Source organism: Paralichthys olivaceus, chromosome 13 (genome assembly GCF_024713975.1).
Source record: "Paralichthys olivaceus isolate ysfri-2021 chromosome 13, ASM2471397v2, whole genome shotgun sequence".
Lineage (NCBI taxonomy): Eukaryota > Metazoa > Chordata > Actinopteri > Pleuronectiformes > Paralichthyidae > Paralichthys > Paralichthys olivaceus.
Genome location: NC_091105.1, coordinates 9,810,201 through 9,827,788, shown reverse-complemented (window position 1 = coordinate 9,827,788; position 17,588 = coordinate 9,810,201). Strand labels below are relative to the sequence as shown.

At 44.9% G+C, this 17,588-nt stretch overlaps 1 protein-coding gene across 3 annotated transcripts; it reads left to right on the top strand.

Annotated features, from left to right (window-relative positions):
* The first annotated feature begins 494 nt into the window (after window positions 1-494).
* On the top strand, window positions 495-17,585 carry rusc1 (RUN and SH3 domain containing 1). Of its 3 annotated transcripts, XM_020093192.2 has the most exons (13): window positions 495-633; window positions 2,436-5,798; window positions 8,651-9,520; window positions 10,611-10,733; window positions 10,827-10,903; window positions 11,761-11,778; window positions 12,041-12,215; window positions 12,560-12,665; window positions 12,809-12,855; window positions 13,432-13,922; window positions 13,998-14,236; window positions 14,381-14,545; window positions 14,974-17,585. In XM_020093192.2, the coding sequence occupies exons 2-13, from the start codon at window positions 2,564-2,566 to the stop codon at window positions 15,137-15,139; spliced, it is 5,712 nt and encodes a 1,903-aa protein (XP_019948751.2). In that variant the 5' UTR covers window positions 495-633; window positions 2,436-2,563; the 3' UTR covers window positions 15,140-17,585. The 3 variants fall into 3 exon arrangements, with proteins under 3 accessions (XP_019948751.2, XP_019948753.2, XP_019948752.2); XM_020093194.2 differs by lacking the exon at window positions 8,651-9,520; XM_020093193.2 differs by lacking the exon at window positions 11,761-11,778.
* The last annotated feature ends 3 nt before the right edge of the window (window positions 17,586-17,588 follow it).

Sequence of the window (17,588 nt, the reverse complement as noted above, 5' to 3'; positions counted from 1 at the left end):
AACACTAACTTGGTCTCAAGGATTAAATCACTTGACTGGGTGACTAGAAGCCATAGGTCAAGGTCATGGTGGCCTCACTTAGTATATTCGTGTTTATCTTGAATGTGATATCTGAAGAGCAGCTTTAGGAAATGTCTTCAAATTTGTTATAAACATTCACCTGGACGAACTGATATTTGTTGCAATTGGCATTGTCTTTTTTCACAATGTAATAGACTGCACAATTAATCAATTGCATATAAAAACATTTCAATAATGAATGACTTTAGGTGCGGTTTGGATAGTAGTTAATTTCCTTGCAGACGAATGAACACGTGATTGAACCGCAGATATGATGATTGAAGAGAAATGACAGGAAATTAGACTCTTCCTCCTCTTCACACTTGGGCTGAACAATGAATTCCTTGAGGGAGGTTAAGCTGAAAATCACTCGGTACAAATTGGATGTGCTGATAAGGAGAGGGAGGGGTGTGGTTTGGTCTGGAGGGTGAGGGAGGAGGGGGAGGGAGGTTGTGAGATGCTCGCGAGATCGCGGATGCTGAGGCTGTGAACGTCGGAGGGGCTCGCGCACTGTCCGGGATGTGAACGAGCGACGAGATGGAGACCTGCATCCGTCTTTACCCGCATCTGATGGTGAGTCCACAGCCATTTTATCATCATCCATGTACCATTCCTTTAGTCATGTTTTCATGTGAAGCTGCACGACTGAGCAAAATCCTCCCGCACACACACACACACACACACTAACACACATTAACACACACACACTGGCTGCGTCGATCCAGATACATGCCATCCCGCTCCTAACACTAATTATGGTTCATAACAGTTGTTTTGCTGAAATGTCACATGTATCATTAATCTCAATGTGAATATGAGTTTCATGTGTAATATCTGAGTTCTGGCTGAATAAGGGTGGATGGGCCTGTATATCAGGGCGATGCGGTTGGACGTCCGTCCCCCCCCCCCCCCCCCCCCCCCCCCCCCCTCCTCCTCCTCCTCCCATCTTGCCTGTCTCCATCAGCTCTGTGGGATCAATATGTGGAGAGGTAACATCAGGATGGGTCCGATTACATGACGCTTTGCTGTTTTTCTTCCTTTTGTTTCAAGGCTTTCTCTTCTATTATGGTCATTCTGAGGAAAGGCCTGGCTAGGAGGAGCACTTGTGATTCATATTCCTCAGTGATGTGAAGGGCACTGTGGAGGGATGAATATGTGAGCAGTAGCCTTTGGTGGATGTGAATAAAAGGCAGTCTCGGTATTGTTCAGTGCTGCTGCCTGATTATTTCATGCTCCAGTTAAACATTGTAAGTGCATGGCAGTATTTCTGTTTGATGTAGATCTCACTGCCTGGTTGTCCTGCTTGTAAAGATGGACCGGCACAGATGGAGACAGCTTGACTGATGTAAACTCATGAATATCAGAGCTCAGTGGAGCCGAGCAGAACAGATGAAGACGATGAGTGACAAGTTCGGTTACAAATTGGCTGACGATTGTCATATTATCTACTGGGGAACATTTCATGTGATAGGCATACGAGTGTGGGAGGGTGTTCGGCCTTGAATATAGAAATAACACCTGAAAACCAAGCATTTAAAGGTTTTCAATTCTAAATGCTAGAACACATGCAATGTTTTGTGAGCCACCTCCTATGCATGAAAGTAATTCAGCTAGTGTCCTGTAAAAGAACGTTATTCAAGGGCTGCAGCTAAATCCTGTTTTCATTATTCATTGATTCCCAGAGTCCAAGGTGACATCATGGAATGTCTTGTTTTATCTGATCAACAGTCAAAAACCCAAAGAAATCCATAAAAACCATAAAAGACAACAATTCACATTTGAGAGGCTTGAACCAGTCAATATTTCCTTTTTCATTTGGCTTGTTTATTTATTTATTTTGGCTGCCTAGTCAGAACACAAGCTGAACTTACAGAGAAGAGAGAATTACAAGAATAAATGAATACATGAATAAAAATAACCCTCTAAGAAAAAGCACTTCACACATGATAAGTATAGTCACAGTTTCTTTAAAATGAAGAGAAGTATGTATACATATTCCAGTGTACGAGAAAGAAAAATAGATTCTTACTCAATACATTTCAATTTCAATACAAGTTCACGTCTTGTCCCACATAATTCCTTTTCTGTAAATTGATTAATAATAACAATAATAATAATCATGTCATGTCTAATTGTTTGTAGTGATACTTGAAAATATGTTTGAGACAGTGTTCATATCACTGCTGTGTCCTCACAGGACTTGGACTTTGAGAATTATTAAGCAGGAAGCCCAAAGCGATCGGGTCTAAATGGTCCAGATGAGCGGTGTAACTTCAAAGATTTTGCCTAAATGTAAACGTGCAAAGGAAAATGGTGTTTGATGAGCCGAGTTCGCTCGTCGTCTTATTCACTGTGTGTCTCCTTTGATGTTACAGGATCTTGGGAGTGAAGCCAAAATGTGACCGTCACGGAGCGACATTGTTTGGATCTCTCAAGCCTTTCCAACACTTGTTTCTATAGCAACAGAAAGAGCAGAGTATCCAAAAAAAGTCCCATTCCCAGAATGCAGTCCTCTCAGCCTTCAAAGCTGCGGCGTTTTGACGTCAGCAGACGGACCAATAACTCAGCCGGACCAAAGTCTCACGGCCCTGGTTTTCAGAAAGAGGATAAAAACATGAACACAATCACTGCGTCCTCCCCACGCCGGGCTACTAAAGGCCCCACTGCAGCCACCAGGACCAGGGTGGCAGTGCAGCCTCGAGCTCCAGTGAACCCCTCCAGGTTTGGGGCTCAGAGACAGGTCCCCACCATCTCCAAATCGACCAAACCCAAACCCAAGATCACTCGAGCATCTGCAGCAACCAAGATTGCACCTGCAGCAGCTCCTCCTCCTCCTGCGATTCCATCTGTTCTCCCTCTTGACCCAAATTGCAACGAGCCGAGCCTCCCGTGTCTGTGCTGCGATGGGCGCTCCCCGCAGGACAACAACAGCATGTTCAACCACAACCACAACAACAACAACACCATCTCTATGAGACAGCAGCTACAGCTTCCTCCTCCTCCGGCCCCTGTGCCTCAGAGGAAGGATGGAAAAGGGGCCAAGGAGAAACCTCAACCTCCATCACAGGCAAAGGCCCAGCTGGAGTCGGCTTCCCACCCTGCTGCCAGTCTGGAAAACGAAGAGAAGAGCAGAGATGAAAGCGCTGATCTGGACAACAAGAAAAATGTGAAGGTAGAGGAAGAAGATGATGAAGAAGAGAGCAGTGGGGATATTGATATTGATGATGATGAAGAGGATGCTGACAATGATGATGACGACGATGATGATGATGACACTCTGGTCCCCTCCTGCTGTGATTGTCCCCCCTCCCTCCTGGAGTTCTCACTCTCCTCCTCTACCTCCTCATCCTCCACTTCCATCAGCTCCTGTTCTGATCTGGAGTCTGACTGTGCAGATCAATCTGCGTCCATCTGCTCTTCCCACGACCTAGAAAATCTTTCTGTCGCTCTGTCCCCCAAAGACCACTCTCTTCCACAAGGCCTTGAATCCAAGCCTCCAGCACGCTCACCTCCATCTCTCCCTCTTAGCTGCAATCCTTTCACCTTAAGGTCACGTTCCCCTGTGTCCCTGTGCTCCCCAGATGAAGGCTACCCCTCTGCCCTGGACTCCCCATCCCCTGATTATTTAGGAGTCAAAGGTGATACTGAGGTCACTAAACTAGGTTTGCTTGACTTTCTAGAATCAGTAGGGGAGTTTGGGAAGATGGAGCGCTTCAGCCAGGTAATCCAAGTGGCTCGTTGGGATCTGGAGGGGGAACAGCAGTGGGATGTTCTGAGGGATCGGTTAGATCACCTCGATCGCTTGGAGAAAGTGAACAGAGAGGTAAAGCTGGCCTACATCGCCAGACTCCATGAGAAGGGATTCGATCTCGGGGACCTGGAAGAGCAGGATCTCTCGGATGTCATGGATGAAATGGGCAACATTGACATTTCCTGGAAGTTGTATAAAAGTCGTGGGGAGATGATGACAGAATCTCAGGAGTTCTCAGATGCAGGGGTCGACCTCACCGCTCCGTCAGATTGCGATGATCCTCTCGTCCCAGATTCTCTCACCCCCTCCCCTGTCGAGCCACCACCCAGGCCCCCCAAACCTCCTGCCCGTCACGCCAGTGTGAGCTCTTACCTCCACACCTACATCAATATCAGCAGGGAGACCACCTCCATGGCTGTCTCCACCTCTCCTACATTGTCGACTTTCTCCCCTAACTCCTCCTCCCCCACATTCACCACTTTTAGGTGCGAGAAACCCCTACCTCCATCTCCACCGTGTGTTCCTCCTCTCCCTGCCTCTGCTCCCTCTAAACCGGTCCCTTATCTCACCCTCTATACTACTCCCTCACCTCCTAGGTCTCTTCCCACCCCAACTCCTCCCATCCCTCCCCCTCGGAGACGCCACCTCGCCAGGAAAGAGGCAAAGCGGCTTGCTGCTCTTAAAGCTGAACAGGAAAAGACCCCCCTGTCACTCCCACCCCCCACTACACGGCCACCGCCTCTTCCTCCTCCACCTGTAATCTCAATCTCCTCTTCATCTCCCCCTGCCATACCACCTCCACCTGTCCTGCCTCCTCCCCCCTCCTTCCACGCACTGGATGTAGAGATTCGGAAGCTGTTGATGCTTGCAGGATTGACCCAAGCTGAACTCCTCAAACTCAGCCCGGAGCTTGGTGTCTGTGTAGGAGGGTTAGAGGAAGAGGGAGACACTCTTCCTTCATCTAGGTCTGTGGAATCATATGAGTTCAGACTAAAAGACAGGGAGGAGGAGAAGGACTGTGACAGCGATTTCATGGATAGAGATGGAGGCAGCAGAGGCAAGTTGGAAGGAGATGGAAGAGTAGATGTAGCTGGAGAAGGCGAGAAGACAGAGGACGGCAAAGACGCACAAAGAACCACCTCATTCACAGAGATGGCAAGAAGAAGAAAGAGGAACAGTGGTCTGACATCTGATCATTACTACAGCACCGGTCTTAGCAATACACATGAAAGTAAAGCAACGAACATGAGCTTTGAGACTTTCCATTATGCTGAATTACCCAATTCTCCTCCTCCTCCTCCTCCCCCTCGCCCCTTACCCCCAATCCCTCCGTCTTTGCCGTCCCTCAAAGTCAGCACTCTCCCTGCCAACTCTGCTCAACCTGAGCGATTTGATTGGCTCATAGCATTCACACCTGAATGTGATGCCCCACCGCAACCTCCACCCCTGGCAATGAGGAAATCTCATAAGGAAATCCAAAAGAAACTTGCTCCTTCAGGGTCATCTCCTGTGTCAGCTCCGATCGTCACAACCTTCAAAGAGCTGCGTTTCCGTAACAAGAGCGCCTCCCCTCCGACAAGGGTGATCATTGACCCGGAGCCTGACCCCACAGTCATCACGCCAGATCCAGACATACTCTACAACCTGAGGTGGAGGAGAGAGAAGGTGGACAGCGATGGCCTCCCGTGGGAGTACACCTCTCAGGCTCAGGCCCTGTTCATGCAGCCGCCACCAGCTCTCACCTCAATGGCTGCTCTGAAGGAGATGCTGCAGAGGGCCGATGAGCAGGGTAGACAACCAGAGCTGTGCCCATCACAGAAGATTGGCTGCTCGGTCAGTGAAAACAGTCTGTGGACCATGGGCAGAGAGTGGGAGGGCGAGGAAGTTCGAAGGGAGGAACAGGAAGGGAAGGAGGAAGAAAAAGAGGAGGAGGTGGAGGTGAGAGGACAAGCTGATGGAGGAAGAACCTTGAAATCAAGAACTACAGGTGAGTATGTGCTTAATGATCACGGAATTAATGATAAATAATGCAGATTCTTTTGATGGCTAAGTGGTTGCATTTTTTTGTGTTTATGGGATAAAATGGGCTCATCACATTATCTCAGTGCAAATTGGATGATGGAGATGATGGAGAGAGACAAATGGAGGAAAACAGAGAGTCATCTTGTTTATGTGTTGCACAAATTATACCCTAGGAAAGAATAGAAAGAAGTAATCTCTCCCAAAAAGGATAAAAGTATAGACTCATTTTTTGAGACAATGTAAATGGAACGAGAGCAAAGAGATGGAGGACCGGCATGAGTCACAGAAAAGGATGATGCGTGATGGATAAGTGATGACGAGGGGATGAGCAGTGGGTGAGTTCAGATGGGGGAGGAAAACGAGACAGTAGAAGCTGGAGATGGAACATGAGCAAGAGGGAGAGATGGAGGGACAAAGAGAGGGAGTGGGTAATGTGAGGAGAAAAGGGAGGTTGGAAACTTTCCAACGTATTTCCTCCAATGTTTATCTGAAAGTGATGTCATCACTGTCTTACTCAATTATTCATACACTTTTCAGACGGAGGAGAGGGGGGGCCCACTGAGTTCACCATCTTCCTACTTTCTCCCTCCAGCTCTTTTTTACATCTTTCTGTAAAATGTTAAACCCTTTCCCTTTTAAAAATCCCATCAGCTTGGGTTGTTTATATGCTCCTCTCTTACTGTGGATGCCGTCTCCTCACCCCCACCCATGCTCCCTGGAGTGGCACAGATCAAGTTACTCGTCTCATACAGTGCTGCAGTGGGCTGCACAGAAACCAAGGATTAGATTGTCAGTGTCCGGCTACAGTGGGATGGAGGTTCATTTTAAAAGGGTTCAACTTCCCTTCGCCCCAAGCTGCTGGGGATTTTCTTCGAGAAATATTTTCTGTGCCAGTTTTATAATTACTTTGGCATTATGTGTATTTTAGTTGTAAAAATCTAATTAATGTATGAGTTATGTGTTAGTTTCAATAAAATACATTCAAACTAACTATCAGCAAACTGCAGGTGAGGAAAGAGAAATGAACTAGAATAACTCTCTGAAGAGCACATACCTCCACCAAGGCCCCTTAAATTCAATCAAGCCTGTATCACACACTCATAGTTATATCTCCACTAAACCTGTCTGATCTTTTCATCTAGATCCATGAATCTTTCTCTTGGTAATTGATGAAAATGTTAAAAATGCCACATCTCACAGTGGTATAGAAAGTGATGAAAAAAAAAATCCTGGATCCGTGCCCCTGATCTAGATCCGCACCAATGTCTTCAGTTCAATGGTTTCTTTTCATTTTGGTTCTTTTCAAACAAACAAAGTACCAGTGAAAACATCACCTCCTGGGCTTAGGTAATAAAATGAATTAATACATTAATAAATAATATAATAATGTAAAAAATGTTCATAAAATAAACACTTTATAGGCAACATATATTTACTTTTTATGGCCTTCTTGTTGTTACAGGATTTTAATACTTGTTTTATACTTTTTAAATCTTTTATTAAAAACTTGCATTCATGTGTTCATGAATTTGTCAAGAATTCTCAATAGATTTATGAAGATAAGATTTTTCCTCAACTTTTCTGTAACGTTCTTAGAATAAAGTAAAAAAACGTAACAAGGTGTGTACACCTTTAAGAGCCCTGGGGGCGGATCTAAGTACACGGACCAATAGCTGAGAGCCAGTGTGGGACAAACAGGAAGTATCATGTGTTGGTTTAAGCTTAAAAACAATCTGAAACAAGTCGGACTGTCCCTCTATCGTTCTCCTGCTCGGAGCTCAGCAGCCGGTCACAGGTCATCAGGAAGGTAATGACGACCGTGTGTCAGTCACAGTGTGAGACAGAGACACAGTGATGGAGCAGCAGTGGACAGAAGAAGAGACTCTGTCCGTCGACTGACTCAGCACTACACTGTGTACTGGAGGAGAGAGAGAGAGAGAAGCAGAGCGCAGAGGAGAGGGGGAGTGAGGGAGAGGGACGGGTGGTGAGAGAGGTAGAAAGCAAGAGAAGGAGGGAGAGGTACAAAACAAAAACAGAGAACAGTAAGAGAGAGGGGGTGGGGGAGGGAAGGAGCGAGGGAGAGGTAAAAAGCAGAAGAGAGAGGGAGAGCTAAAAAGCAAAACAGAAGACAGGAAGAGAGAGGGAGAGGTAGAAAGCAAAAGACAGGAAGAAAGAGGGAAAGAGAGTGAGAGGGAGAGAGAGAAGGTGATCCAGAGGTGATGAGGGCGAGCACTGCAGTAAAGCACTAAACATCTGGCCCTCACTGTGGTTCTTCATCTAAAATGAAAGTATGGAAGAGAAAGTGAGAGCAGCTGCCTGCAAATAAAACCTATAGTAAAATATAAATCTCTGTGATTGATGGTGGAGTTTTAACTACAGCCAACGAGCTGCTGATGGAGTGTTTCCTCTGTCTGCCCTGCTGCTCTCTTACAGCAGGGCCGTCACTGTGATGTCAGAGGGTCCTCAGTGAAATTCATGAATCAACTCCACTCGATTTGTCCTTTAACTATTTGACTTGTTAAGATGCTGTGTGATGTGACATGATGACGATTTCTTTAGACATTCATGAATGTGCATTTTTCTCTCGACTGACACTAACATTTTCTGCATCTCTCTCTCCTTCCCACTTCTTTTCCGAATCTTTTTGTCTTACTTTCCTCTTCCTTATTTTTTCTCACCATCCCCATTCTGTTGTTTCCATTGTTTGTCCATGGTTCCGCTTCGCTCCCTCATACCACTCCGCTTGTGCGCCCGCCCTCTCCATCTGCACTGCTGCACCTTAAAATCTGTGGCCTTTTTACCCTTCCTCGTGAGAAGTTTCCTCCCCCCCACTCTCCTTAGCCCAGGCCTCCCAACCCTACTTCCTGCACACCACCCTCCCTTCCTATCGCCCAGGCTTCTGTAACTCCCAGCCCCCTGCAGATCCCCGGCCCCACCACCACGTAGGCAGGGAGTCCTCAGACAAACACTGCGGCACACAGTGGACCCCTGCTGTCAGCGCAGCTTGTGTCTACAAAGATGATTCCAGCACTGATACGAGCTCTGTGTTTAACCACGACTCCCTGGCTGATGTAGCTGTAGACTCTCCTCGGGATTATGGGAATATCTGTAAGAAAAACACACGCTCGGTGCAGCAGTCCATCAGCGACTCCAAAACTAATGACGGGGAGTTTGACTCTATTTGTAATTTTGACTCTCTCTACAGTAGTGACTCAGAAAAGAAGAATTTCATACACACTAAGTCAGATTCACCTGTTAGTGGCGCCACTGAGGCCTCGGGCTGCACCACTCCGTATAAGAACATAGATGTCATGATGACGTATTCCAACGGCCTCAGTGCTGTGGATTCTTCACACGCACGCCACAGCAGCGACAAGGCCAGGACCTCCAAAGAGCTCCCCCCTCTCCCCACCTATTACCTGTACCACCCCAAGAACTGCCCTCTGCACAGGGGGGCTCCTCCCCGCCTCTCCCCTATCGGAGCCCTGTCCCCTCCGCAGCGTCCCGGAGCGCCCCCTCTGGGCACTGCAGGCTCTTCCCTCAGCTCACCGCTTTTCCCCCGCTCGCGCACCTTGCCCGCCCTTGCTGCTCCCCTCTACTATCCAAACCTCTACCCTCCTATACCCCCCAAGGCGCCTCCCCTACCCCCCAAACTCTACCAGGCTCCTCTGCAGTCACGTGTGGCGAGTAAGATTTCTCTCTCTCTCTCTCTCCTCTTTCCCCCCACATCTTACACACTCTCTCTTTTGTCTGACATCTTGCTTGCATGTCTGTCTGTCTGTCTCTTCTTCTGTCTGTCTCTGTCTGTGCTTTCGGCTCTCGATGTGGTGGCCCTCACACGTTTGCCACCTTTTCAACCCCTGGGGGATTTTGCAGATTTGAAAGTACTGGGTAACTCAAGCTGTTTTCTGTATCACAAGCCTGCTCCCTGCAGGTCATCTGATACTTCTTATCTCCACTGTCCTATCAAATCTGCAAACATCATCGAGAAGAAAAACAGCTGTTCTTGTTGGAGGGTGTCTCTCCTCTCTCTCCCCCCCTCTCTCTCTCTCTCTCTCTCTCTTCCGCTTCCGCTTCCTCTTCCTCTTCCTCTTCCTCTATGTATCTGACTGTCTAAGTGTCAGTGTTGTCCTGTCTGTCTCCATGTGGTTTTTGCACGTTGTGTTGAAATGGACACATGCATTTCATGCAAAGCTCAAACCAAGTAGCTGGTTGGTGGTGCTGTCGTGTAAATTATTTTTATTGAATTTATACCTTATTATCTTTGCGTGTGGGCAATTAAACCATCTAAGCACAGCATCCTGTTCATTATATGAATGTGTGCATTACAAAACTAGTTTATATAACTCCATTTATATTAACATGTATACAACACCCATCCTTTATTTTATCTTACTTGATTCTTGTAGTAGGTCATGCAATTGTTTCTCTTCTACCTAAGCAGTTTCTCCTGTGTGTGCTTTTATTAGGTGTGTTTTTGTGTGAGTGGATTTTAAAGCACACAATTGTGTTGATGCAGACGAGAAGTTGTTTTCACGGCTCCAGATGTTGAATGCTCACCACAGTGAAGCATTATTTACAGAATGCGCTCACACACTATTTGTCATCAGTATGACCATCTGCTTCTATCGGCCTTTATCCAATTGCTTCTCCACTGCTTAATTGCTTTTACTAACAACACTGATATTTGATTTACGCTTTTTTGTCTGTGGTGATTCATTTTGGTTCAGTTGATTTTGTAATTTTTTTCATAAAGTAATTTTTCTTTCACTGTCAGCTGTTCGCAGTGTCTCATTCGCCGGCTCTGTACAGAGGGCAGAGACGTCCTGGATGGGCGAAGATGTGAAGTTTCCGATGAGAGGTCTTGGCCTGTCCTCTTTGTGCCTGCAGGAGAAGAAAGGTGTGGTTTGTCCTCTGCTCAGCTGTGCATCTGTTTTCTTTGACCCAGCAATGACTTTCTATGTTTAACTGTACACCATTGTTCTCCTTCCAGCTCTGGTCAGTGCGGTCAGTGTGGCAGTGGAAGCCATTTTGGCCCAGTTCAGTTCCTCTCGGACTGTAGTTCAGAAGGTCAGTATAACTGCAAAAGTCACTGCTGATTTTTCAGTTTGAATGAATCTGGTTTTATTTTGTTTCACGTGAGGACATTCTTTGTTAGGATTTAGTATTAGGGCAAAATTGAAGGAAAGCAATTCTGGGACTTTGAGAATAAAGGCACAATATCACGAGAATAAAGACAAAAATATTTTTTTTAGTAAATAACCAGAAAGGAAAACTTTCTACACATTCTACTCCTGGATCCAAAATGTTGAACCAATTTCATTGTTTCATGAGAACTAAACCCTTTTGAAAACCACGTAGATGTAAACAGTGATAAACACACTATCAAACATTTCCTCCTCCTGTGGTTCTTTCTTCAGCATAGACACTGTTTCTTGCAAAGTCCTGATACTTATGTTAATGTGATGTTGTATGAAGTATTTTGTTATTTGAGAAACCTTAACTGAAGTATAACTTAACAAGTTGCTCTATATTTCTCATTTTGACAAACGTGACAGACTGATATTTAGATTTTCTGATATTCCACCTCTAAAATGGCATGTAGCCTAAATAATGACTTTGTTCTTGTAGTATTTTCACTATACTCTTTACGTAAAATTTAGACTATATTCTCGCAATATTACAACTTTATTTTGTTAAATTAAAAATGTATTCTTGTAAAGTTATGACTTTTTTGTCACAAAATTTTGACTTTATTCTCTCTACTCTTTGCCGTACTTTCTCCAAATGAATGTCTCACATTGCGAATGACCAATCTCTTGATAACTAGAAACAAAATGTCATATTGTGATAAAAGAGTTGTTTGTCTGAAAATGACTTCCCTTCCTTTCTTTCTCATTCTGACTCTACATATCGTCTCTCCTCAGTCTCTCTCAGTTAACAAGGTACTAGAATATTTTTAGATAACCCAGACTCATTGTTGTAATAATTTCTTTTTCAACTAACTCCCACCCCAAATCACCTCTTATCACGTCATCCGTCTCTCCACCCACCTCCTTCCCTCCTTGTTTTGAGTCATCCTTTCTGATCTCTCCCCTTGGCTCTCCCTATCACTGCACATCGCTTTCGTCATCCTATCCTCTTTTTACCACCACTATGTGTTCATCCCATTCTCCTCATCCCTCTCTCCTCTCCTCCTCCTCTCAGGCCTTATCAGGAGACAGCACTATAAATCCATCTCTGGGCCGTCTGGTGCTGCAGTGCCTCTGCCACGCCCTGCACAACTTGCTGACCGATGGCTTGAAACCCCATCAGAGTGACCTGATTGCCGGCAGGAGGCCAAACTCTGCATGGGGTCTCGTCCAGGCTTCAACCAAGCCAGGTATTATAACAAGGATCCCCACAGAGGCTTTAGTTTAAGATTTGAATATCGGGCTGCTCATTCAGTTGGGTTTATTTCCTGGGACATAATAATAAGCTCTGGAGTTTATCCCCCTCTTATTTCCCAACGCATCAGCCGATACTTGTTGATTCACATCTAAAATGCTGAATAAAGTGAACAGAAGGATGCAGATATTGATTGGCCCACAAGTGCCAAGCTTCACAGCAATTTTTCATTGACCATTCTTAGTGCCTCGGCTAACCCCTCTCTCTCTCTCTCTCTCTCTCTCTCTCTCTCTCTCTCTCTCTCTCTCTTTATGTGTGTTTTCTTCTTCCACTTTTCAGGCCCTAAAACACAAGCATTGTTCAACCTTCAAGTTCGGGTTGGGGAGTTGCCGCAGCTCAGAAAGAGCAAACACAGGTTCAATGCATTCCTCCTCGGTCTACTGAAGTAAGTTTCCCCTCTGGCTCCACTGGTTGCATGAAAATATAACGTTATATTATATAATAATTAAGGTTTTGTTCTTATTCTCAATGTCAATTTCCCTGCACACAAATTCTAATTTTTCTTTTTCTCTGCATTTTTTCCTCCAGTATCAAGTTTCTTGATTTCTGGCTCTCTCACCTTCAGTCTTGCGGTGGTAAGTTTCCCGTACTTCACTGTTTTGAGCATGAACACAGCTAATGGTCTTTGCACAATGTTTTATTATTCTATTTGTTCCAAAACGTCACAGTAGGAGATAAAATGGAGCCGAGCAGTGAGGAGGATTTTGTGTCTCCTCTCACTTCTTTAAAAATGAAAAAGAAAACATTGGGTCCATTAAATTCTGAGAAACCTTCAGGAACGAAGAGAATATCATCTTCTGATCAAGGAGCTAAGAAATTATCCCAATCGCTTCCAAGTCTATTTCAGGATATCAGTGGTCCAGTTTGATATGCTATAAGCACGGAGATTAAAAGAAGAAGAAAACAAATCTCTGTGAGTCAATTGATCCTGTGCAGCTCAAACATTCTCTGGACAGTCTTTGATGGACGCGAAAAACACAGCAAATCAAACCTGTTCCGAGAATGTTACAGACAGATCAAAGTGTTGGTGTGTAAACTTGATCGACACATCGTGAGGTCGTATTTATTTTTTAAAGCGTACGTCAATTTCAGACGGAAGATGAGGACTGAGCGTTCAAATACCTTGACAATGATTTTTTTTCTTTTCTTAGATGTGTTGGAGACATTCTACTGTCCCTCCTCCTTCATGCGTCTGTCCCTCACCACCTGCCAGCCTCTGTTCGAGGAGCTGCTCCTGGTGTTGCAACCTCTCAGCCTGCTCACCTTCAACCTCGACCTGCTCTTCCAGCACCACCACTTAGAGCCAGACAGTCACAGCCCAGAGATCCCTAGTCCGCCCTGTCAGGACGCAAGGTTCCAGATCTCAACAAAGGGCTCCCAGTCCAAAATCACAGGCAGCAGATATATTGAAAGCCTCTCAGAAGTGGACTTTGGAAGCCCAGAACATCAGGCACCTACAGACACATTTTCACCACAGGCTCCAAATCCAAAGAACGAAGGATCACATGTCAGTGCTGCACCCGTAAAAGCTTCGGCCACTCTCATCCACACAAGTCCTCAGCTTCAGTGGGTGCAGGAGAAGGAGATTGGAGCGTTACCTCCTGATGTTGACGAGGACAGCATCGCTCAGCAGGCAGGACAGGTAACCTCTTCCGAGTTTAATGTTTTTGATCAGTCAGATTCCTGCAGGGCTGATGTTCTGTTTCTTTAATCACAGGTGATCCAGCAGGGGTGGGGTGCTGTAATTCGCTGGGGAGGCCGACTGCAACAGAACCTGGCTGAGCTGAGTCTGTCTGCAGGGAAGAGGGAGGAAGTGAACACTGATTTACCGGAACTCCAGACAAGCAGCGACTACACTCCAGTCAGCAGTGGTGCTCAGGTTCCCTGGGGTCTGGGTCGACTGTTTGGAGCCTCTAAAGGCCCCAGCAGCCCGACGGGTCACACGCCGCCAACCAGGTAAGCCAGTGAATGTGAAGCCATTAAATATGTAATGAAAATTTTTACTATATCGCTCCTCACAAATAGACTGCATGAGATGTATCTGTCTATGATCCAAGTCTGTGTGCGATTTCTGTTTACAAATACTCCGTCTCTCTGCAGGCGTCCCTCTCAGTGGTTGGCTCCCGGTGTCACGGCACTGACTCGGATTATGAGCAGCCATCCCGCTCATGTAAAGACGGCCCCGGAGCCTCAGGGAGAAAGTGTGCCAGAGTCAGAGAAAGACGGCGAGTCACTGGAGATGAAGGACAAACCCAGACCACTCAGGTACATGAGGGACATTTGAAGTGATGGAGATTTTTAACATTAGGGAAGGGTTTTTGCTTTGCTCCATCCCCCTATCACTAGTGCACAGACTCTGTTGGTCGATGGTTCGATACGATATATTTTACCTTCCTTTTAAGATAGTGGGAGGAAGTGTTGACATGTCGTCCATCTTTGTAAACACTCTATGGCTGAGACAGAATGACATTGGGTGGGAAGTGATCAGACAGATCAGACTGTGTCTGTCCTTCAATCCATTATCCCTTTCTGTTATCACTTCTGTCTTTGAAAATGGTGACTCACCTGTTTGACTTTGAGTGATCTTGTATTGTGACTCATCCGAGATCGGGCTACATCATTAGCTAGACATGACGTACTTGTTTGCGGTTGTTGTTGCTTCATTTTGACCGCTCTCTGCTGTCTGTCCTCAGGTCCGTCCGAACGCTGTGTGACCACTCTGGAGCAGGTTCGGAGCTCAGCTTCTGCAAAGGCGAGGAACTCCTGGTGTTGGGAGGCGTCGATCAAGACTGGATTCGCTGTCGTCAGGGAGACAAAGAGGGGCTCGTACCTATCGGCTACACGTCCCTTATCATGTGACTTTGGCGCCATAACAACTGCACTCAATCAATAATGAAAAAAAACAAACAAAAAAGTATATATTTGAGTATTGAGAGGTTACGGTGAGGCTCCTCTACTCTGAAAGGGATATTTTACACTTTTGCTCGGTTAGAGTTTGAGTTGAGTGCATAACACCATCTGCTCTGCTTTGCGTTCATCACGAGCAGACTGCAGCCCTCTCCCTTCATGAACATAAGGGACGTTTTTTTTTTGCCATCACAATCCATCCAGTTTGGTAGCAACTAATGGATCTTAGCAGCAGGATTGCAGCAGATGGTGTGAAATAATGACTCAAGTCAAATTTAGACCATTTCACACAGGAAGATCGTTGACGTTGGAGTGAAGTATCCCTTTAAATGCCCTTTTTTCCCATAGTGTCTGCCTTCCTTGCCTTTAGCCACTGATTTGAAAATGATCACAGGGGGATAATCTGCGCAATCAACCAATGGCGCGTTTTCAGATCAGCGGCTGCTTGTTGTGAGGAGGCGGCGGTCGACAGCCTGATGGCAGCCACGTAATTATCTCTATTCGTCAGCAGCATAGAGTCGTGGTCTGCGGGTTGTCGAGTGGAGGAAGCATGTCAGAGTACTGGGCTGTAGCTCCTGTTGCATACTGCGTAGTAATGTTGTGAATTGTAGCTGTGTACATCTGTGCTCTATTGACCTTTCACCCCTATTGACCTCTCACCTTTATCGCCTGGTTCATGTGTGTTTGACATGTTTCTGCTTCTATATTTGACTGTAAAATATACATAAAATATATAAATATAAATATATATATAGGTATATATATTGAGATTATTACCAAGATAGATAGAAAGATAGATGAAGATGAAGAAGCAGGTGGTGAAAGACGAGGACGTGGATGAGTAATAATGGAAGGATTATTTCTTTGTCTTTACATCTACATCTTTTCTTATACATCAGGTGGTTGTCATACATGCAAAAAGAAAGGTGTGTGTGTTTGTTTTAAGTATGAAATCCAACATCTTCCCTCTTTTGTGCTTTTATCGTCTTGTCATCATATTTATCAAATTATTAGACATATAGTATTATTCATACCTGTGTGCATCGTAATGTGCCATTAATGCTCTGAATTAATGCCAGAAAATACCCATAGAGCCATAGACGAATATCTGACAACAGCAATCTGTAGCTTTTCTCTCCACTCGTCCAAAACCTCACAGGCCGACGTGGGTCGAAGTGAAAGCCTCTCACAAAACTGAGCTCAGCTCTCGTTCAACACTATCTAAACTTAACACTTATGAGGGAATCCATTTATAACGTAACCCGTACCTGCTACTGTAAAGTCTGTGGGTTTGGTGGCTGGTCTTCACCTCGTACCTCAGCTCTTTGTATTTAGCGTAATTCCTGCCATGTTTGCTGATCATAATCATTGATATTAATGATAGTGGTAGTAGAAGTGGTGGAAGTGCTTTGTTGATTCTGACGTTGAAATATGTTGCTTTGTGTCATATATTTATTAGTTATTCTCTAGATTCTGTATTTATGACTATGCATATGGTTAAATGTACAACAAAAACACCTTTTTCGTTTGTTTGTTTTTCGAAGTCATAATTTTAATTTAATGCTCTCATGCATTTAAATTCTAAAGTAATAGTTTAAATAGTTAAAAGTTAAAATAAGAGTCTACTCTAAAAAAGAAAAAAATGTAGGACCTCAGTTAATTCAGCAGGAAAGTTTCAATGCAATTAATCAGGGAAAAATTCAGTCCTTCAAAGTTTCCTCATCTTTTTGTGTCACTGCCATGTAGCATGAGATTAGTGTCACTACGGCAACAGTCCAGTAGCATTAAATTAAACCAGTGCTCATAACTTGTAACTAATCATCACAATCAAATGCCATCAAATGGATATTACATAGATGTTTACAAGAAAAAATGTCCAGATAGATATATATATATAAAACATCATTTCACACATTGACACATGTTGTGTTAATGCCTTTTTTTGGTTTGTGAATATTTGTTTCAAAAGTGAGATTATATTCTAAAGGCATTTATTTTGAAAATCATTAATTTATTGGATGTGCTATTTATTGATTATGAGGTTTTTGAACGGGATAGCTCTCTATCTGACCCATCTAGTGTCTCTCTATCTATCTGGGTGCTGTATGGGTGTATGTGAGTGTGTACCTGGCAGCGTGTGAGGCAGTGAAAGCAGGGATGAGTGTCTGCACATCCTGCACTTTCACTTGTGTGTGTGTTTAAGTGTACTGTACCCCCCTCTCTCCCTCTTCTCCTCACCCTCCTCTCTTTCTCTCACTGGTGTCATGTAGCCTGTAGACATCCCCCAAGTATCCTACTATTGCATTTAGTTGAGTGCCCCCCTAGTGTCAGTCACTGTCCACCTCCTGCATGTGCTTGTTTGTAAATACACCAAATAAAATGATCAGTATAAACTGAACTT

Bases quoted from the DNA above. Each gene is read 5' to 3' on its own strand.
- rusc1 (XM_020093192.2), top strand. From the start codon at position 2,564: ATGCAGTCCTCTCAGCCTTCAAAGCTGCGGCGTTTTGACGTCAGCAGA. The intron at 9,521-10,610 runs GTAAGATTTCTC...TTTCACTGTCAG, and splicing joins TCTGCAGTCACGTGTGGCGA to CTGTTCGCAGTGTCTCATTC. The intron at 14,546-14,973 runs GTACATGAGGGA...GTCTGTCCTCAG, and splicing joins GACAAACCCAGACCACTCAG to GTCCGTCCGAACGCTGTGTG.